At 38.5% G+C, this 23,228-nt stretch overlaps 1 protein-coding gene across 2 annotated transcripts in view; it reads right to left on the reverse strand.

The window, feature by feature from the left end:
• CNTNAP5 (contactin associated protein family member 5) overlaps positions 1-23,228 on the reverse strand; it is an 881,675-nt gene that overhangs the window by 397,653 nt on the left and 460,794 nt on the right. Inside the window, exon 7 of one of the 2 annotated variants that reach the window (XM_065881152.1) lies at positions 21,453-21,593. In XM_065881152.1, the coding sequence (XP_065737224.1) occupies positions 21,453-21,593 (141 nt within the window). Of the gene's footprint in view, positions 1-21,449; positions 21,594-23,228 lie in introns of both variants that reach the window. The other variant, XM_065881151.1, reaches the window with a different exon arrangement.

Raw genomic sequence — 23,228 nt, forward strand, 5'->3', positions numbered from 1 at the left:
AACTGAGTCACTTTGCTGTACACCAGAAACTAACACAACATTGGAAATCAACTATACTTCAACAAAATAAATTTTAAAAATATATAAAATAAAATAAATAGTGGACCATTCTTTGTCTGTTGAAAAAGACCTGGTGGAGGTAGGCTAGGAATAGACCTGGACCAAAAGTAGTATGAGTCTGAATTGAGTCTGGGGACTAAGGTAGAAGCTAAAGCAAGGAATACATGGGTGAGCAAGGGAGGTGTAGGGTAAGTGGCCAGTCTGCTCTCACTGGGACTCCTCAAATGTTGTCACAGCCAAGTCCCAGCTCATCCCTTCCTGGGGTCCTGAAAAGAGATGATAAGTCAGGTATGGCTGACCTGCTATACCAGAAAATCAATTTTTAAGACCTCAAGGGAATATGGCAGACCTAGCTTGAAGTTCTGCTTACCTTGATGGTTTTAGAGTTTCCTAAAGCACTTCCAACGTTTACTGTGCTGAGCTGTTATTTACCAAGCATTTTCATTATGTGTGTTTGTTTTGTTTTCATTGTTTTTAATCATAATCCAGACATCACAACACGCTGGTGAGTAAAACATAGAGCTAGCAATGAAAGGCTGTGTTTCCATCACAAGGCATCAAGCAAAGCCAATCAAGCATTTATGAGCTGGGGGGGAAACGATCTTGATTCAATCTAATATGTGTGGAAAGATTTCAAAGCCAGTTCTTGATTTTCCAAATGAGTACAACCATTTCTAATTCGATTTGTCTGAAAACTACCAGGACTGACTGGCATGCTCTCAGCAAGTGTAGGGGAAGGCAGCCCTGGGAGCTAAAGCTATCTTTGTGATTTCACACACTCAGGGGAGCAGGTGACCGAATGAAGGCTCTTTTCCACATTTGGGGGAAGATAGATTCCTTCATTTTGTTTGTTTGTTTGTTCAACAGATATTTATTAAGCTGCTCAAATGATCCAGGCTTGGTCCCAGTGACAAGGACACAACCCAGGAGACAGGCAGGCTCAGGCCTTGCCCACCTGAAGCTTGCATTGCATTAGAATGAAGGCCGTAGGACATGTTATCACACCTGCGATAGGGCGCACTGAGAGATAAGTCTATGTTTCTGGGTCAGCATGTAGCAGGGCTTTATGAAGTCCCTTTTCATCTGAGCTTGGGAGGATAAATAGGAAGGAGTGAGGATGGGAGCTGAATTGAAGCAGAAGGAAAGAAAACAGAGAACAGCCCTGGGAAGATGGGCATGGCAATAGTAAACACAGGCAATGTTTTCTTTCTGCCAAAGGAGGTCTTAAATGATGAAGATCATGTTCCTTGTGGTTTCATGTAAGGGACACCCAAGAAAGAAGCAGTTTTAATATTGGAAGTGAAGCCAAATCTGGCCTCTGTACCCTGACACCGAATTAAATCTCAGAGACAGAGTTTTGGGTGAAGTAGGAAAGAATAGCTTTATTGCTCTGCCAGGCAAGGGGGCCACAGCAGGCTAATGCCCTCAAAACTGTGTGTTCCAGCCTGAAGGGGGTAGTGAGGAGCTTTATAGTAATGGTTCAAGGAGCAGAGTGTGGTCAGCTTGTGGACATTCTTCTGATTGGCTTGTGGTGAGGTCATTGGGAGTCGGCATCATCAAATTTCTGGTTCCAACTGGTCTGGGGTCTATGTGCTTGTGGGCAACATACAGTTCATTTCTCCCAGCTGGTGGGGGTGGGGGGGTTTAGTATCTGCAGAACAGCTCAAAGATATTGTTATGTGTATCCCTTAAGGGGGAACCAGGATCCTGCCCCAAGGCTGCACTATTGTTTCTTGCCTGCTCCTCCCTTGTCTCTGCATCCTCTCTCTTCCCTGATTAGCAACTGTTTGAACCTGCCCTTTGGAACTCAAGGAAGGTCATGGAGGCTGAATGAAACCTATTTCCTGTAATCAATAAACAGGGGACCCAGAAAGGCTTTTGTGCTCAGGAGCCTCACAGGGTCCTGCTTGGTATCAGAAAGAATGCCCCACTTATGGCCAAAGGGCATGGGCAGGCTGGCAGGTGGTCCCCCGCATGGCCCTATCCTCTGACCTCCCAAGAGCTGGCTGCCTGCCGGCACCAGTAAACAGCGACCCACTTAGAGCCCCATATGGTCTTCATTCTCATAGACTCTTGCCTTGACTCTTTTGCCATCCTAAGCCTGCTACCTCCTTGCTTCAGCTCCTTGGCTGTGGATCCAGTTTTGCCTCTCTGACTGTGTGTGTCTCTGTTTCAGGTCCTGTGTTTTGTGCTTATGTCCTATGTGTCAAAGGTGAATATCCCCACCTGAGTTTCTGGCTTTGCCAAATAGTGATGATTTTCAACCAGAGGTGAAACCCGGAGGAAATCCTTGGGAATGGGGGAGCAGAAGGGAATGAAAAATAGACCCGTGGTTCAACTGATAATCTCTTAGTTTTCAGGCACAAGATAAAGTCATAACTTTATTCTGAACACTCTCATTTCTGTTTCTAAATATTGTGCAAAGCTATTTGGAAATATGAATCAAGAAGTTTAGGAATACGAATAATCCTTTTTGACACTTTACTTTCACTTCTAGAAATCTATTTTCAGGAAATAATCTGAAATTGGACTGAGATTTATACACTAAGTACCATTATTTATAATAATACAAACCTGGATCTAAAATTAAAGGAATAGTTAAGTAAATTACGGTATATCCATTTGACACACTATTTTGCTGCCGCTAATAACAATGTTTACGGTAAACATGAAAGTCACTTATAATACAATACCAAATGAAATGAACAGAATACAAATTTACACATATGAATCAGATAAAATATACCTATATAAATATGTAACTACAGAACAGAGATTAATTTGCTAAATAGTGGCTCTCTCTGAGTGATGGAATCATGTTGATTTTGATTTACATAGTTAAATTTTTCTCTATTTCCAATGTACTTAAAATGAAGTACAAATTTGTAATGTAAATTTTAGAGATATAGTTTCCAAATATTATTTTATTTGAAAGCTTTCAAGACAACCCTATTCAGGATTAGAACTGCTATCAAGGGCATTTGCAGGGATTATTGAGAGAAAGAAATAACAGCAGTTAATCCAAGTAGGGTTAGAAGCAGCTGGATATGAAACCCAATGACTATTATTTTTCAAATGGTTTCTATTTCTGCATAATTTCGGAACTGCTTGTCCCCGCTACTGCAAGTTTTTGTCCTGTGCCTATTACACTCAAGGAGGCAAAGGTAACGAGTCATTTTTTTTTTCTTTTCCATTTTGGTTTATTACAGGATATTGAGTATCATTCTCATAGGACCTTGTTGTTTATCCACTCTATATATAATAGTTTGCATCTGCTAATCCCAAACTCCCAATCCATCCCTCCCCCACTTCCCCTCCCCCTCGACAACCACAAGTCTGTTCTCTATGTCTGTGAGCCTGTTTCTCCTTCATAGATAAGTTCATTTGTATCATATTTTAGATTCCACATATAAGTGATATCATATGGTATTTGTCTTCTTCTTTCTGACTTACTTCAGTTAGTATAATAATATCTAGGTCCATCCATATAGCTGCAAATGGCATTATTTCATTCTTTTTATGGTTGAGTAATGTTCTGTTGTGTGCATATGTATATATAGATATAAGATAGATAGATAGACCATATCTTCTTTATCCATTCGTCTGTCAATGGACATTTACATTGTTTCCCTGTCTTGGCTATTGAGGTGCACGTATCTTTTCAAATAGGTAACAAGTCATTATGATAATAAGGAAGGTGGTGGTGTGTGTGTGTGTGTACATTTTCCTTTTGAGTAAACTTACTTCTCCAAATAACTTTACTTAGCCCTCACACAAAACATCTTTCCACTCTACGTGAATGTGTATGGTGCTTTTTTATATTAAATTTACTTCAGGGAGGAACGAATGTTCTTAGCTCTGAAAACATAATATGGGCTTCTTGATTCTTGGGCACAGATTGGAAAAGTAGCAAGTGTGCATGAAGGGCAAGTACCACTAACTGGCCTGTAAAACTAAGCAAATTTCCTGCTCAATAATGAGTATACTACAAAAGTCAGCTTCTCAATTTCATTAATAATGGCTTATAAAATGGGGAAAAAAACATTTCTAATTCTGATTACTGCTGTTAATCTCTAGATAAACATTAAAAGTTTTTTCCAAATAAAAGTAGTTTTTTCAAAAAAGGCTGCCATTAGAATACTTCTATTTGGGGTGAAGATATACTAGATCAACACTGTCCAACAGAAATATCATGGGAGCCACATATGCAATTAAAAATTTTCTGGTACTTTATTAAAAAAGTGAAATGAAAGAGATGAACTTAATTTAACTTTGAATATTGGGTTATTTAAGTCAATACATACAAATATTATTTAAACCTGATATTAAAATCATTGTCATTACAGTACATCGTAATCTGGTCTAGCCACATTTCAAGTACCCCTAGCCACACACAGGTACCGTATTGGACAATGCAACTCTAGAGCATCATTAAAATGGTGATGGTTGAATTGTGCTTTCCAACCTGGACACTAAAATAGAAATTGTACCATGTCTTACATGAGGACACCCATATATTGTTCAAAGAAATTTTGGTAGAGATTTCTAGTTATATACTCAAAATCTCCCCATTCTCTGCCTTTCTGTATAGTAGAACTCTATAATTTATTTGAGGCAATAATGTGCTCAACCAGGTGACTATATTTCTTTGCTTCTGCAGGTATGTGTGGCCAGGTGTCTAAGTCTGGCCCATTAGGCCAGTCATGGCGGGAGCATTGAGTGGGAGCTGATCCAGCTGGCAGGGCTGTTCCTTTGATCTCCCTGTCTTCCTCATTTCTGCAGCTTTGTATGCAGCCATGATACCTCAGTTCCAGAAGCCTATTGGGACCCTCAAGATGAAAGCCACAGAGTAAGAGGGGTCAGGGTCCCTAACTACTTCATGAGGCTGCAGGCCCTGTGTTTTTGTTTTGTATGGTAGGGTGTGGAGGTGTTTTCATAATAGCAGTCAAGCACTTTAAGTGGCCTCCAGATAATAAAATTTTAAGTGATTGGTTTGGGCTGAATTGTATTTCCCCAGAATTCCTATATTGAAGCCCTAACCCCTGTACCTCAGAATGGCACCGTGTTTGGGGATAGGGTTATTAAAGAAACGATTAAATTAAAATCAGGCCATTAAGGTAGGCCCCAAGCCAATCTGACTGGTGCCTCTATAAGAGGAAAAAATTTAGACACACAGAGAGACATCAGCTATGTGTACCCATAGGGGAAAGACCATGTAAGGACACAGCCAAAAGACGGCCACCTGCAAGCCAAGGAGAAAGGCCTCGGGAGAAACCAAGCCTGAAAACACCTTGATGTCTTGGATTTCTAGCCTCTGGAACTGTTGTTTAAGCAGTTTAAGAATTGTTGTTTAGGAATTTCTATTGTTTAGTCCATGCCACCCAGTCTGCGATATTTTGTCACAGCAGCCATTGCAAACTAAGACAGTGATAGAGAGATTTTAAATAATTCGTTCTAATGAAGCCTTTGAGTTGAAAGGTATGTTAGAGATTATCTAGAGGATGTGTCTCAGTTGTAGACAGCACCAGGGAGAATAAGTTAATTGTGAAATTTACCCAGCTACCTAGTGACCCAATTGGATGGGGAAGCTACATCTTATGACTCACATGGTGCTCTTTGTAATCAGGCCATGCCACTTCCGCCAGATCCAGGGAAATAGAAACCATCAGCAGAGGGAGGCATCCCAAAGATCATCTTCTAATTTTCTATCTCTAGGCATCTAACAGTGAGATGGTACTAGGATCTTTTAATTATCTGTGAAGGTCATTAGGTATGGAGAGGATCAGCCTCTCTTCAGAAGATGCTCCAGTGTTGAAAAGAGAAATGTTCTTCCTCACTGATAATCAGACCCTGCAAGTTTACCTTGGTTATAATCATCAAAACATAACGTCCAACAGATATTAAGCACCTACCATCTGTCGTGTGCTAAATTCCTCAATAGGAATTCAAATCACTCCTTTTTCTTCTTATAAAAAATCCATGCACTTATTCAACATGTGTTGATCACCATTTTCAAGATGTAAGTTTATTTTAGTTAAAATTTAGAAACTCAGTAATGAAAGAGGGATATAAAATGTGCAAAAAAACATATCACAGCAGTTGAGCACGGATTGGATATCAGAAAGACCAGGGATAGAGACCAGGTTCTATCACTTACTGATTATATATCTTAGGCAAGTTGCTTTAATATTTTTCACATTTGTAAAATGAAACCACAAAAAATCCACTTCATAGGGTTATTTCAAGAATTAAAATAGATAACTATGAAAAATCTGGCACATAATAAATGCTCAACAAGTTATTGTTTTTATTATAGAGTATATGGATAACAAGGAAGAAAAGAAGTTACACAAAAGAATATTCCTTAAAAGAAAAGACTGGAAAATCTTGGTTGGCATAGTATTGATGGTTGCCTTTGTTGATGAGAAGTCAGGTGATTTTTTTTCTTTCTACTTTTCTGTGTTTTACAAATTCCCTATAATCTGTAAACATTTTAAAAATTCTTTTTCATATTCTTTTCCATTATCATTTATTACAGGATATTCAATATAGTTCCCTGTGCTATACAGTAGGACCTTGCTGTTTATCCATTCTATATATAATAGTTTACATCTGCAACATTATTTTTTAACTAAAAATGAAAATTAAACATTGTTGTCAAGATACTTGCTGGTTCACATGTTGGTTATTTAGTTACCCTGGTGAGAGGGCTGTGCTTTCCCAGAGCAGTGTCAGACCTAATTATCTCACAACTCTTAGGAAACTTGGGGACCCACTACTTCCTGTACAGTCTATGAGGGCTGCAGGGATATCTGGGTCACAAAGCACTGAAATTTAATACACATGCCATAAATTGACAAACCCAGGTTGTAAACACTTAATTTTATGGGTAAAGACAAACATATACACAAAAAATGCTTCAACTGTCTTAATGGTTTTTGCCAGTCATCACACTGAATTCAAAATCTGATAAAATCCACATGCTTTCTAGTTTCCTGGAAAAATGCAGGATAGGTTTTTGCTGTTGTTCCAGGATACAGTATTATATTTGCCTATGCACGTGGAGTGAAGCACATTCACACAAAGCCTACCTAGAACACTAAGGGCGTCTTCTGAGGCTGCCTAATCTTGCATTCACGTTAGGAAGCTGGCATTGAATGATCCATCCTCAGAGCCTCCGTTGTGGTTCTTGCATTGTATTACACAAACGTAGTGTGCTTATAAGCCTCTACCATGTGGCGTGTATAACTGAAGTAAATGGTGGCTTTGAGGGCATATCTTCACCCTCAAATCTTATCAGGCACGAGATTTCTATCAGACACATCACATGCGGCTTCTGTATGTTACATGCGTCCCTTTAGCCTTGTTCTTGATCTCAGAGTTGCTTTCATAAAGTCTTAGTCAATCTTTTATTCTGCATTTTTAAATTATCATTATTTTTGAAAGATGTTTAGCTACTGCATTGTATTGATGCCATGAGGACAAATCCGAATGTTCTTCAGAAGACTTGCTTCCTTGGGTAAAAGCAAGGCAAATTTTGGATCTTGTTACAGCATCAGGGAGAAAACTGAATAACAACTGGTCAGCATGGGGCATAATGGATAACCCCATGGGCTGACTTAGGAGTGGAGTGATGCGCTGAACTAAGATGTTAGAGAAAATGTAGACAGAAACGTGGGGAAATAAAACAATTTCAAAGGAGAAGAGTAAACAACATAAGAAAACCTTTAGGTGAAATATGAGACATTTTTGTGAGAATCGGAGCATGGCAAATTCTCATCTGAGGGGTAAATTTTTTGGGTACTTCAAGTGCAATTCTACCTACAGAATGTTCTAAACTTTTTGAATATGAGAGATGCTTTTTAAATTGTGTAGACCCATAAAAGAGAATAGTTGTGGTTTCAGTATTCTCTATTAGCAAACATGTAATGACAAAGTTAAATAAATGCTCACAAGAGCCTGGACCTGTATTTGAGGTTTTGCAGTACTTCATACACTTGTGAGACAGGCTATTATGGTCTAAGCCTATGCTGTGGAGTCAGAAACCGTGAACGTGCGTGCCTCTCCTATTTGTCTTCCCAACTCCTTCTTCCTGACATCTAGGGCCTCTCATTTTCTTTTCTTTTCTTTTTTTTGTCTCTTTTTTCTTATTTTTCCCTTCTATTTTATTTTTTGTGGGCAACAGTCATGAGCACAACAAATTGTCTCTTTGGACAGGACCAAGAATTATCATTCTGTCAAAATTTGGGCTAGTTGCACACTTTTTAAAAAATAGTTATTTATTTATTATTTGGCTGCCCCGGGTCTTAGTCACAGTATGCGAGATCTTCGTTGTGGCATGTGGGATCTTTAATTGCAGCACATGGGATCTAGTTCCCTGGTCAGTGATCGAACCCAGGCCCCTTGCATTGGGGGCGTGGAGTCTTGGCCACTGGACCATCAGGGAAGTCCCTAGTTGCACACTTTTGTGTGTGTGTGTGTGTGTGTGTGTGTGTTTTAAGGGTACTTTGTTTTTACCCCCAAAGTAAAGATCCTATCTCTTTCTCAAAACTGTAAAGAAAAAAGACAAAAATATTTCAAAAGCACTTAGTGTTTATCTTTTTGTATCTAAAGAAAAGAAAATGTGTGTGTGTATGTGTGTGTGTGTGTGTAGGTGCAGAGGCATACATGTGTATACACACACACATATACATTGAACCAAGTACACAAGCACACACTGACTACGGCAGTTCAAATATGTAGTAGGGCCTCTCATTTTTAACCTAGATCTTAAAAGGAGGGAAAGAGATGAGAGACGGTGACTGTTATCCACATCAAAGTTTCAGCTGCAAAGCCGCCCTGCTTGTGTCCCTGGAGTTTGTACCCTGTAAGCACTTCTCTTATGTCTAGGCTTGGTTGGTAGATGGCGCTAGAGAGCCATTGCAGGGCCATGGCGTTTAGCAGGCACTTGTCTGGGTTCCTGTCCTACTGGATGGTGAGTCAGTGCTGCACAGGTGAGCTCCAGCCCACACGTCCCCCACTGGTGGCAGCTTCCACAGGTGGCTCTCTCTGACAAACTTCTTGGCCATCTGCAGGCTGCAGGCTACCCTGGTAACGAAAGGTCAGGATCTCAGCCTGCGAGGTGGTCAGGGGGAGCTCTCCTGTCCCCCACTTCCTTCTCTGTCCACCCTCTCAGCCTAGATGAAGTACGTGATTTTTCACATTCGTTATTTCTGGACCCCTTACTGTCATCTTTTATCCAGTTTAGTAGTTAACCACTTTCTACTAGCTACTAATTTTTTCCTTTCAGACAACACGGACCTTGACAGATAGAGGTGTCTTCTAAATCCTGTGACCAAAGGTGAAGCATTTCTAAGAAGCTAGCCCCACTGTCCCACAAGGAACAGATACAGTGTCAGTCCCCTACTTATTCAGGGCCCTGGTGATTCAACAAGGGACATGTATGTAAGACCACTGGGAACGTAAAAAGTCAGAGAAAAAGTTTAATTTTATCTATGATTCTCCTAATCTGGAGCTAAGCTCTTGACCTGCTGCCCGTGGACAGACTTCAGGAGTGTCTATATGCCTCCAAAATGTTATGCAAAATAAGATGTGTTTATAGCTTTCTTTATCTGCTTAAAGGGTGTGAGCCCCCTGAAGTATGAATCATCACTTATCTAAAATCTTTAGGGTTGTACTCGTAGAAGGCCATTTATGTAACAGGATAGACATAATCACAGGACTATGGTCTTCACAGGGAATATACAATGAGAAATGGTGAGTAAAGTAGGACAATAAAAACCATTATGATGATATTAGTAGCTCTTAGTGATTCAATGCCTACATTATCCCAGGAGTCAAGGTACATATGTGATGTAGGTATGATGATTTCTACCTTGTAGTTGAAGACACTGCAGCATGGAGAGATTAAGTAACTTTGTTCAGAGTCTATAGATATTACATGTTAATGTGGGGATTTATTCTCACTGTCTTCAGAGATCATATTCTCTTCAATACAAAGTGCCTTCCTCTATGTACATTTCCTGACCATCAAGTGTTCAACACTATAAGTGACACAGAAAAAATATGCTTATTTTGTGAAACTTACACAATACTTAGAGTGATAGGAAAAACTCTTGCAAAGAGCTAGGCTAGAATAAAATACACTGTTTCCGAGTAATAGCATGCCCCCACCTGGAGCTGGTGCATATACCACGATCTGGCTGGTCCTCCCTTCCTAAGAACTTGGAATTTTCTAAGAGGTGTCTTTTTCTTCAAAGCTCACAGCAAGTTCCTATCCTTTCATCACCTTCATGAAGATTTTCCTGACTGCTAACTCTATCATTTTTTTCTTCTTAACTCTTGTAAACTAGGTTTGAGTCTGTCCAATAGTGTGCAGTGGCTGAGGGTATGGCCGTCAGAAGCACTGTGGGTCTTGCAGGTGGAGGACAGGGTATCTAGTCAAAGTCAGAAAGCAGAAGACCATAGGGGGAGGGATGGAGTGGAAGTCTGGGATTAGCAGATACAAGCTATTATATAGAGAACGGGTAAACAAGGTCCTACTGTATAGCACAGGGAACTATATTCAACATGCTGTGATAAACCATAATGGAAAAGAATGTTAAAAAAGAATGTATATATATGTATGACTGAATCACTTTGCTGTACAACAGAAGTTAACATAACATTGTAAATCAATAACAAATTTTTAAAAAGTACAATAAAAGAAAAGAGATGACTGTAAAAACAAATGGAGAAGCAGGATTACTGAGAGGCCTCAAGGTGGTAAAACAAACAAAAAGTATCAAACCAAAAAGGGAAATGAGCAAGGAAGGGTGACAATCAAAATGACAGCCAGGAGAGCAAAGAGCAGGTATGAGGACCTGTCCTAGGTAAGTGCATCAGGTTTGGATTCTGAGTTCTGAAATGGTGACCTGGTACCCACTGTGTGCATGCTGGGGGCAGACAGGGGTTAAACGTTTCCCATCCCTTATGTGGAATCTAGAAAAATGATACAGATGAACTTATTTGCAAGTAGAAATAGAGACACAGATGTAGAGAACAAACTTATGGATACCAAAGGGGGAAGGGAAGGTTGGATGAACTGAGAGATGGGGATTGACATATATACACTACTATGTATAAAATAGATAACTAATGAGAACCTACTGTATAGCACAGGGAACTCTACTCAATGCTCTGTGGTGACCTAAATGGGAAGGAAATCCAAAAAAGAGGGCATATATGTATACGTATAGCTGACTCACTTTGCTATACAGCAGAAACTAACACAACATTGTAAAGCAACTATACTCCAATAAAAATTAATTTAAAAAAAGTTTCCCACCCGTTGAAGGCAGGCTCACTTTCTCTGAATATAGCAGATCCTCAATAACTGTATTTTGAGGATGGTGATGAATCAAGTGCTAAGTTGTATAAGTGTGAGGTTCACAGCAAGGAAAGCATAAGGGACCTGAGAGTTTGAAAGATGTTCTGGGGAGAAGGTGGGATCATGAATGTGCCTGGACAGGGCCAGTACACAGAGCAGATTCCATACTACTCCTTTCCCAATCCCATGACGAATTCTTCTTAGGAATCATAGCATCTTCTTCTACCCAGTCTGGACCTGGCCCCATGCTTCTTCCTAGCCCTGTGCTCCAGGAAGCCACAGACAATCTAGTGAAGTTAACACAGGCAAGACAGGGACATCACACTAGTACACCCTACTGGTGGTTCCAATTTTATAACTTTGAAACTTCCTAATTTTGGCTATTTAGCCGCAGAACCCTTAAGTCTCTCCCTGGAATGTAGGATTGCCTGCTTGGCTTCCAGTTCCCCTGGGCCTCCCCGCAGCAACTCAAGGGTCTATTGTCCACACAGCCTGGGGGTTCCAGGACCCTGCTCCACTTCTGAGAGTCAGTGAAACATGTTGAGTATCACCCTGGTTTAAGATGTTGGCCCTACTTGTGAGCTTGGAGAAAGATGGTGAGTTTGTGGCTGAACCAACAGAGTGATGGAGAAAAGCAGCTCAGCGAGTATGGGAGAAACACAGAATGAAAAGGCAAAGCATAGAGGAGGAGATGCACAGAGTGAATTCCAGAAAGAGTAAATATTCTGGGCCTGGCTAGAAAAGAAGCAATGGTCAGAAACTGGGAAATCAACCTATAGATGTGAGGAGATGATTATAAAGGATTCAAAACCCAAGCAGGAACTTTGCCATCTGTCTTGCAGGAATACAAGAGCCACTGGCTGCAGAGTTTCTGGGGAGGTACTTAATCCCTACACAGAACTCTCAGCCATCTCCTTAAGCTCAGGAGGAAGAGCTTGACAGCCAGTGCCAGAGACCGGACATGCTGAGAGCCATGTGATGAGTAGGAGCTCCTGCCAAGATCATAGCCATCTTGGTATAAGGAGATAGGCTCCTCCCAGACACTCTTTCTTCCTCTTGCCAAAGGCAAGGATTTGGCCCAAAGTTCCTAACATTGCAAGAGATACTCAAGAGAGGTGTATTTGGCAATTAGCAAACCACAAGGGGCCGTTTCTGGAAGACCTGATAGATCATCTCCAATTCCCAGGTAAGTGGTTCTATTCACACATCTGCCCAAATTTCCCTTTTTTTTTTTTCAGTTTGACATGAAAGTCATTCAGGACCCTAGGAAAAAATAGCGGTATAATAAAAATGAATAAAAGCTGATGGTGTAGTTCTTTCCAACAGAAAGGGAAGAAGGCTGTGAATGACATGGCCACTGACTCCATATCATTGACTTTCTCCAGTCCTGAGCATAAAGTATCTTTTAGCAGAAAGTGTGGAAAATAACGTCTGCCCCTGCCTACCTCTCACAGATATTTCAGGACAGAGGAACTAATATGACTGGGGTCCATCTGTCATCCCTCCATTTACTGCCCTTCTGGCATTACCATGGTGATTTGTGGCATTGTCTCTAACAGAGTTCTTGAAAGAAGATGTCTTCAAATGAAGGGACAGTCATGGTCATTATTATGGGGGAAAAAAGCATAAAAGGAACATGCTCAGCTCATTAGTTGGAAGTTTTGCAGAGAAGGACAGCACCTGAGTTGATTTCGACTTTCATTTAGCCCCATTTTTCAAAAGGCATTTGCATATTCAAATGGCAGGGAAGCAGGAGGTAAAACTGGTAGGATGAGTGGTTCCCTCCTACACTGTGGGTGGGTATGGAAAATGGTACAGACTTCAACAGTATGAATTGAGCCAAAAATGTGTAATAACTGACCCAACAATCTTCATTTCGGGTGATCCATTCTAAATTTCAGAAAATTATTTCAGTGTTATGTTTGTAACCACAATATTATTTTAGGCAATAAAAATTCAAACTTTAATGCAGTAGAATCTTGAATGAACTGTGGTGAATGGACTTAATGTAGAAATTACATTTGTAAAGAGATTTAAAAGGTTTAGTAACAATTTTAAAGACACAGAAAATACTTTAAGAAAAACATTAACCCTGGAAAGCAAGATATAAAATTGTCAATAAAATATGGTCTATGTTATATCAAATATACAATTAAAACCTGAAAATGAAATACGTGTAGATGAGAACAGTGCTTTTCTCTCTGGCTGGTTAGGTCTTCTGTATATTCCAAATGGCATCCATAACACATAGAAATGCATATTTTTAACATTCTAAAGATGTTTTCTTTAATAGCGTCAAATAACGATCGAGCTAAGAAACAGTCACCTTAGAAAAGAAAGTCATAACACTGATTTAAGGTAGAATCATTTTCAGAGAGGATGACGATTTCATTGTTATTTTTTTTAACTTTGTCACATTATTCCTCACATGACCTTGAAACTGTTTAGTTTCACTTTGCCCAAAGACAGAAAGAAAGCCACTTCTCTGGAAGCTAACAATTTTAAAATAATTTTTTCCAGGGTATAAGGAGCTTACGACCTAGAAGCAGGTGATGTGAATGTCAGACTGCTCAAATGGCAGGAATGTGAAGAGAGAAGACTTGATAGGTTAGCTGCTTTTTCAAATAATTCCTTCCATCAAGGGAACGCATCATTTATCACGGAGCATACTCACAGAGATGAAACGTGATCCCAGGGATAAGCTGAAGAGATTAGTTTTCACTAGACACTGGGAATTTTTCTCTGAGAGATTTTCATGAGCTTCTGGGTCACAGGCAGGTAAGACAAAGGTTGCTGTCACTATGTATGCGTATGTTCATGGGCACATGTACATATGCAGATGTGAATGCGTACGTGCTCTCATGTGTACACTTATCCTTATCTCTTGGCTTCTTCAGAGCTTTAAAAAATAAACAACCACACTCAACAAGTTGCATGGCAGCAGAGATGCAAACAGAAGACCATGACATTCACAAAAGCCCACTTAGTACGCCTGTTCCACCCAAGTCCACTGGGCAACATCTTTCTTAAATGCCTTATGTTAAAGGAGTCCATCATTTGACCAAATCTGGACTAAAGCTAGTCATTAAATTTCCTCAGATGAATGAGATCGATAAGTTTGCAATATATTTACCCAAAACGTGCTTCATGATTTCTACAGTGTGGGAATAAACTAAACTTCAGATTCAGGAGGCAAAACTTGAGCTGTCTCCAATCTACTTTTATTATTTGTTGGGATCATAAAATGCAAAAACTCTATGTGAGTCATTGATTATATACCTAAGATGACAAACAAATATTGGTTTGCATGCCAACTTCAATTGAATGGATTGGTAGAAATGGTCCTTAATAATACTTCCAACGTATTGGGTGCTTACTGTGGACCTTACATTGTGTTAAACACATATTTAATCATCACAATAACAGGTTGAGGTAGGGACTATAATTGTCCCATTTTACATGTATGAAGATACTGAGGTTTGGTAAATTGCCCAAGGCCCCATAGCTGAGTGAGCTGTTGAGTGAGATTAGGAATCTAAGTGATTTATCAACACTTATGTAACTGTTGGTGCTGCCACGAACAGTGGATTGAGAAGACTGCGAGGTTTCCCTCTAGGCGAAGTGGAAATGAATTTGGTGAGGGTTTATTAATTTCAGCCATGAAGTTGGGGGTAGCATCATACATGCTTTAGCCATCACCCATCCAGTTATTTGGAGACAAAGGCACAGGAGCAGATTTACATGGTCAATTAGCTCCAAAGCCAATTCTATAACCACAGTCCTGCTAATGACCATTTGCCTTTATCTCCCCTCCCACTGAAGGCAAAGTCAAGGTATACAAGCATTTCTCCTATGCCTGTCTTTTAAATGAGAAATAATCATTTTAACACCTACAATTAAGCCATCTCCCAGACAATCACGTTACTCTCCTTGTCTCTGGGAGAGGGGATGCAACACTCCGAAAGGAGAGCTCCAAGAAAGCATCATTTCTTATGAAGTGGAAGCTATGAAATTAATCATTTTCAGGAAACTAGCAAGGCATATATTTCTTATATTATGTATATAATAATCCACATTACAGGTACTGTACACACACTTCAACGGGCCATTTATTTTCTGATTGTTTGTTATATGGTGCTGTATTAGCATAGGGTGGGAGATTTGAGGTAGAATAGTGAGGTACTTTTTATGTATGTCTACTTTAAGCTGTTAGTTTTACCGCGTCTCGGGATGTGTAAGGTTGTCTTGTAGTCAAATCGAGCTATGAAGACTAAATTGAATTATCCCCATGGAACAGATGTTAAATCTCCAGGGGGTGGGCAGGTCCCACAAGAAAGGAATGACAAATTGCAATGAGGATGCTGCATAAATGCAGCCTGCTGGAGAGATTTGTGCTGGATGAGTCCAAGGCTGGTGCTTCTAAGTCTTGAATCACCTTTTGTAATTGACGGGTGTCACCTTACCCTTGCTGCCTGATTTGTGGATTCCTTGAACCTCCTGCTCAACTCTGAACTTCCCCACACTCCATAAATGTGAGAGAGTCTGTGAACACTGGAAAAGGACAAAAACACCATCCCTCTCAAAAGTCCTTACTTAGCACAGCTGTGGTTTAGTGACTTGGAACTAAGCTGACTTTGTAGCTGGTACCATATCTTTGGGGAAACTTTAAGCCTGAGTAGGGGAATAAAAGAGTTTGTACTTGTAATTAACAGTGCAAACCACATGGAATTCCTAAAGGAAAAAGATTAGGTATATAAATGAGTGTGTGTGTGTGTGTGTGTGTGTGTGTGTGTGTGTTTCTAGTAATAGGAATTTTCACCTAAACAAGGAAATAGAAGCAATTTGGAAGAAAAATAATGGTTTTATCCCCCCTTTGAATTGAGAAGCTTAAAACTAAAGGTTCTTTACATGCAAAGTAAAACAGTTTTCCTGAGATTTTTTTTCCCCAAGTACATTAGTGATAAATGGATTCTTTGTGCTTCATATTAACAACACTGCCAATTAAACTCTGAGGAATAAAGTATGGTAGCAAGGTTTTAGGCAGCTTGGTAAGTGCTCCAGTAGCTTAAAAATCAATGACACATTTATTACAATTGTGTTAGTGATTCTCTCCACAAAGGAGATGATGAAGGCCACCAATATTCAGAAATTCATGTTTTTCTCCTTGTTCTCCCTGATTTCCCCCTTTTTTGCTCTGTATATTCAGCGACTGATTATTTAATATATCTTAACATTTAATATATTTTCTAACACGTAATGTATGTTTGGAGTTTTTTTATGAATGTTGCCACAGTATAATAGAGAAGAACAAATCTGACTCCATATTGGATCTTTTTTTTTTTTTTTACTTTAACCTTTGTATTCTATTGCTTTTGCTACAAGTTAAGAATGTTGCCCATAGCCTGAAACATACAGGATAGCCCATTCTCCAGACTCTGAGCTTTAAAGTTATAACACTTTTCCATTAATATAGATAAAAAGTTGCAGAACATAGAATAACATTTGTCTTGTTGGAAGGTTACAGGAATATCATGACCTGAACTAAGTGGATGGCTGCAAAAACAAAGGATTCTGACACCAAGAAGTTTGTACCAACCAGCCACACTCCTTCCCATTTTAGTATAAGAGAAGCCTGAATTCTAACTTGGAGAAGATGGTTCTTTGGGGCACGAGGCCACCATCTTCTCTTTCTGCTGGCTTTCCAAATAAAGTCACACTTCCTTGCCCCAACACCTTGTCTCTAGATTTTTTGGCCAATCATGTGGTGAGCAGTACAAGCTTGGACTCGGTAACAATAGGAATTGCAGTTATTTATATCTAAGGCTCAGGCTCTCACACTTTTGAGGCCCAGTTTTTGAACAATGAAAGTAAGCAATGTTTTCTTCAGTTCCTTGTGGTTTAAATTTGTTTCATCAACTCTTGTCACAATGAAGTCAGTGCTGTCCTGCCTTTCAGGTATGTTGATATTCATGACATCAGTCTAAGCCAAACTCCTAGTAGTGTTTGATCCCACTGTTTTAGCAGATTAAGTTCAATGAAACAGGTATGTTATGAAATATTTTGGGGGAATAATATGGGAGAGTGATGGGTATGAATATGCTTTCCATGGTTCAAGTATCCTTATCTAGACTCAAGCAAAATATCATTAGCAAGCTAGTGCTTAGTTTAATTAGATAATGAACAACCTTAGTACATGTGGGTAACATCGTCAAGAGTCTTGAGCCTGAGCCAGGGACAACCCTTTAAAACATTACAACCGTCAACCCAAGTGTGATTGTCCTCAGGCAAGCCTGTTTCACACCCTGGAAATCAATAACTACTTAAAAAAAATGTGTTAACATATAGAACCCCCAAACATAAAATATTTATTACTGGTTAAACTTATCAAGGGAAAAGTAGACCTCAAGGTCATTTAAATTCCAGTTTGCCAGATAGTCCAATGACCAGATTGCAAGGAAAATCAGTATTTGCCTGTCAATGATAGGGTGGCCTACTCTTATGAAAGGTTTTAAAATAATGTGAGTTTAATGGACTTCTGCTTCTGGGAAGATGGAGTAATGTGATTTCCTCTATTTCTCCCACCAAGTACAACTAAAAAACCCTGAACATTATATATAAAGAAAATTTAGGAAGACTCTAAATGTTGGAAAGAAGAAAGCAAGCATATACTAGAATCTTGAGACCCAAGGAGCAACGTTGGAGGTTTCCCTAGATTTTTCTTTTGCTTCTATATCCTAGACTTGCTGCTGAAGAAGCCAGCAACATAGAGAGACCAACTGAGGCAGACAAAATATTAGCCCCCATTTAGAAGCCTCATCTTTCAAATCCAAGGTCCAGGAAAGAAACAACAGAATAAGGCAGAATACATTTAGACAATAATTGCTCTATACCAGCCAACAAAAGTCTTAAAAAAAAAAAAAATTACGGCCACACTACCATCCAGCCATACTGTAACAAGGTGCCCAAAACCTCCAGCCAGGGAGGTGTCAACAGAGACCAAGTATGGAGCCTGGATTTTATTCCTTGTCACATAATAGCAAGCCTCTCTCCTTAGTATCAGTGGTGACCACATGCCTAGTGGAGTCTTGATGTTCACCTCCCCCCACACCAGGCAGTAATGAGGGAACCCACCCACTCCTTGCAGGCAGGGTGCCAGAGACGGCTTGAGAGAATCAGAACTTTAACCACCAGAGTCCCCCCCCACGGCCAACACACACATGCTGTGATGTCACTGGAGGTCACACAGAGAGGAGTAATGAGGTTTTCCTACCCCTCCCAGTCAGAGAGTATCCATGAAGAGCTATCAGGGGACCAGAATGCTCACCCCTCTACACCTAGGAGTAACAAGGAGTCTCCCTTGTCAATGGAGGTTTAGTGGGAAATCTGGATTCTACCCCTGCCTAGCAGTACTGAGGCAAAACCCACATTTCCCCTACTGGAACAGTGTCAGAGGAAGACAGCTAAAACATAGGATTAAATAGGATTCATCATAATACCTAAAATGTTCAGGTTACAGTAAAAAATGTCTTGTTATACCAAGAAACAGGAAGATCTCAGATTGAATTAAAAAAGACATTCAGTAGATGCCAACACTGAGATGACAAAGATGTTAGAATTATTTGACAAATATTTTTAACCAGTCATTATAATGAAAATCCTTCAAATAACAATTGCATATTTGAGACAAATAAGAAAATAGAAAGTCTCACTAAAAAATAGAAAGTCTTATTTAACAAGGAAATAGAAGATGTAAAGAAAAATCAAATGAAAATGTTAGAACTGAAAAATACAATATCAGACATGAGAAAATAATGAATGTGCACAAGAACAAAAGGAAGGGAATAAGAAAAAGAATTAATCAACTTGAAACTCTAACAATAAAAACTACCTAATTCGAATAACAGACAACATAGACTGAGAAAAAAATGAACAGAGGAACAGGGACCTGTGATTTTATAAGGAAAGATCAAGCATTCATATCTCTGGAATTCAGGAAGGAGATGAGAAAGAAAACGGCTGAAAAAATACTCAAATAAATGGCAGAATATTTCCCAAGTTTGGTGAAAGATGTAATCCCTCAGATTCAAGAAACTCAGTGAAACCCAAATAAGATAACCTAAAGAAGTCCACACCATGACACATCATGGTCAAACTTATGAAAACTAAAAAAAAAAAAAAATACTGAAAGCAGTAAGAAAGAAATTACATCTTATCTGTAGAGGAAAACATCAAATAACAGTGTATTTATTTGTCACCAGAAACAGTTGAGGGGCTCAACATTTTTCAAGTGCTGAAAGAAAACATCTATGAACCCAGAATCTTATGTCTAGGGAACAAAGGCTTCAAGAATGAAAGAGATATCAAGACATTATAAGATGAAGGAAAAGTTAGGGAATTTATCATCAGTATACACACCCTAAAAGAATGGAAGTGCTTTAAACAGAAAAGAGATTACAAAAGAAGGAATCTAGGAAAATCAGGGAGGAAGAAAGAACAACAGTAAGCAAAACTATGAGTAAACACAATATGCTTTACATTTTCTCTTGAGATTTCTAAATTATGTTTGATGGTTGAATCTGTCACACATTTGAGCCCTAACATACCAACAACTTCAACAGCTGAAAAAAAATTACTGATATGATTCTAAAAATATAGGGAGAAAATAATAATTAAGAATATTATATAATAAAGTTAATTAAGATAGTTATATAATAAACAGGGAAAGGTAAAGGAACTTAAAGGGATGTAAGGTTTTTACACTTCACTAAAATTGATGAAATATCAGTAAACTGTAATAAATTATATGTTTATAATATAATGCCTAAAGAAACCATTAACAAAAGCTATACATAGAGATATATTCAAACACAAGATAAATCAAAATAGAGTTCTGAAAATCATTCAAGAAACACACAGGAAGGTAGAGAAACAAAATAAAAAACAGAGAGAACAGACAAAAGAAACAAACAAAAATATATATTTGAGCTCTAATACATCAATAACTTTAACATTATATGTAACTGGTTTAAATGCACCAATTAAAAAACAGAGGTTGACAGAGTGGATTAAAAACCATGACTGTACTATTTACTGTCTACAATAAACTCACTTCAAATATGATATAGGCATATATATTTATATACTTTTTCTTCCATACTTTTATCTCTATCTATCTATCAAATATATAACAAAAGAAAGCAAGAAAGGTTATATTAATATCAGATTAAGTAGATTTAGAGAAAAGAAAATTATCACAAACTGAGAAGAACATTATGTAATGATAAAAGGGCCCAACCACTAGCAACACATAGCAATACTATCAACCCTGTGTTTGTACCAAACAACAGAGCTGTAAAATATATGAGGCAAAAACTGATAGAACTGGAAAGAGAAATAGACAAATCCACAATTATAGCTGGAAACGTCCACACCATTGATCATCTACTATGTGCAAAGCACCAGTACTGTGAATGCAGTAGTGAAAAAGAAAAGTTCCTTGTCCTCATGAAACTCATGATCTATTGGGGAAAGACAAATACTAATTAATTAATTTTTTTTAACTTGCCAGCATAATAAGTAGTACAAAGGGAATCTCAAAAATACCAAAATTGTAACCTCTCTTCTTCAAAATACCCTATTTTTTAACAACAATAAGTAGACAAATATATAATTCCGAAGATGTAGAATTTAATAGAATCTGTGGTTCTATTGTTGCATTTCCCAGGGATACCAAAGAGATTCATGTCAGTCCAGTGTAGACTGCAAACCCTGCCCACAGATGGCACAAGCTCACAACCAGGAAGATAGAATCCTGTAGGTGCCTCTAATGTATTTATTTCTCCCCAAAACAATTCACACCAATTCAGTCCCTGCTTTACCTCCAGTTTCACCTGGGAGTCTGATAAGACTTCCAAGAGTGTAATGTAAACATATTATGAGAAAGGGTCAAGGTTAGGATGGGGAAAGCAAGACTTACCCCAAAGTGTTAGAAACCATCAAGCTGAGAAGGATGCTGACTTACCACGGTGTAGATCTGATGCTTCCGCCTTTTAGCCAGGTCAATTATGTTTACTCCATTATAGTAAAGGTTTTCGATACATCCGTGGAAGTTTTTCTTTAAAAAGGTCCCAGGTTTGCCTGGTACTGGAATTCCTCCAAAACTAAGCTTTATGAGAAAGAAAAAAAGTCAACTCTTAGTTATAAGCTCTGAACGAACAGGAAAAGGAAAGTAAGCAAGTGAATTTCAGAAGATTCAACTGTAGCATGAGCCAAGTGGCTCAAATAATTATAGATGCCACTTGATTACACATTTAAAAGGATACTGATTAGGCCACGTAAAAATAACTATAATTGCTTGCTTTTTAAGAGCTTATTTTACAAAACTGTTTTACTTCCTTTCTGAACCCTTCTAATACTAAATAAAACAATAATTTACAGAAGGAGGAAAAAAGAAAAGAAAATCAACATCTTTATATTTATCTCTTATACAAATATCTGAGAGCGTACAAAGAAAAACCAAGGGACAAACAAAACATACCGCTATTCAGACCTAGTTTATTCTGCATTGTACCAAAAACACCTTATGAACACAGTTGTTCCCAAATTACTTTTATAAAGATGAAAATTAGGAAACAATTAAAATATCTCATACATTTAAATAAATGGAGGAAAAAATCGAGAATTGATATGATAGACTCCTACTTAGTTAATAATGGTGCTGAGTAAACATTTGTTATAAAGTGGAAAATGAGTGGAATGTTGATTGAAAAGTTCAGGGGTTATAACTGGGTATAAAGTATGATGTCAACAACAAAACGTGTGCTTACAATTTAGACTTGAAGAAATACATTGAACTATTAATGATAGTTGTCTCTGAGAAGGATATGGGTTACTAGTTTTCTCTACCACTTTTCTTTCCAGTAAAAATTACTACAAATTACTTTTGGAATGGAAATATTCTTTTAAAAAGAAATCTGATTTGGTATGAATATTCCTCCTATTATACAAGAGAAGCAGAATACTTTCTCTAATCATGTTTATCCCAATATTATTTAATGAGTAACCCAGTTTTTCTTCAATGCTTTGAAATGTTACCTTTAGCATGTATTTAAACTATTTGAATGCTTAGTGTATTTCAGGACGATTTGTTCTCCCAATCAGAATGTCTTTGCCTCATATGAATAGCTACAGATAAAGCAAAGCTTACTTCCAGATGTCTACTTTTTTTCCCCATAAGTTCCACACTATTTTTAAAAAATTGTTTCTTTACGGGCTTCCCTGGTGGTGCAGTGGTTGAGAGTCCGCCTGCCGATGCAGGGGACACGGGTTTATGCCCTGGTCCGGGAAGATCCCACATGCCGCGGAGTGGCTGGGCCCGTGAGCCATGGCCGCTGAGCCTGCGTGTCCGGAGCCTGTGCTCCACAACGGGAGAGGTCACAACAGTGAGAGGCCCGCGTACCGCAAAAAAAAAAAAAAAAAAATTGTTTTTTTACACATTGTAATATAGGATAAGAGTGATTAATCCTGCTGCCCACTTCTATTTACCATTGTTTTAATCTAGATAATTATTTGATATTTTTGCCTACTTTAATTTTAAAGTTTAATTTCAAAATAATTTTATTTAAAATAATCTGTTGGAATTTTGAGAATTTGTTATTTCCATAAACACATTTACTTGGAGAAGAATAAACATTTTTGAAATATTTCATCTTCCTATACAAGAACCCAGTGTCTTTTTCTATTTTCAAAATATTTTTGGTAAGGTCCTTCACTTAAGGTTATTATTTTATTTCTCTCGTTC

This window comes from Phocoena phocoena, chromosome 7 (genome assembly GCF_963924675.1).
Source record: "Phocoena phocoena chromosome 7, mPhoPho1.1, whole genome shotgun sequence".
Classification (NCBI taxonomy): Eukaryota; Metazoa; Chordata; class Mammalia; order Artiodactyla; family Phocoenidae; genus Phocoena; species Phocoena phocoena.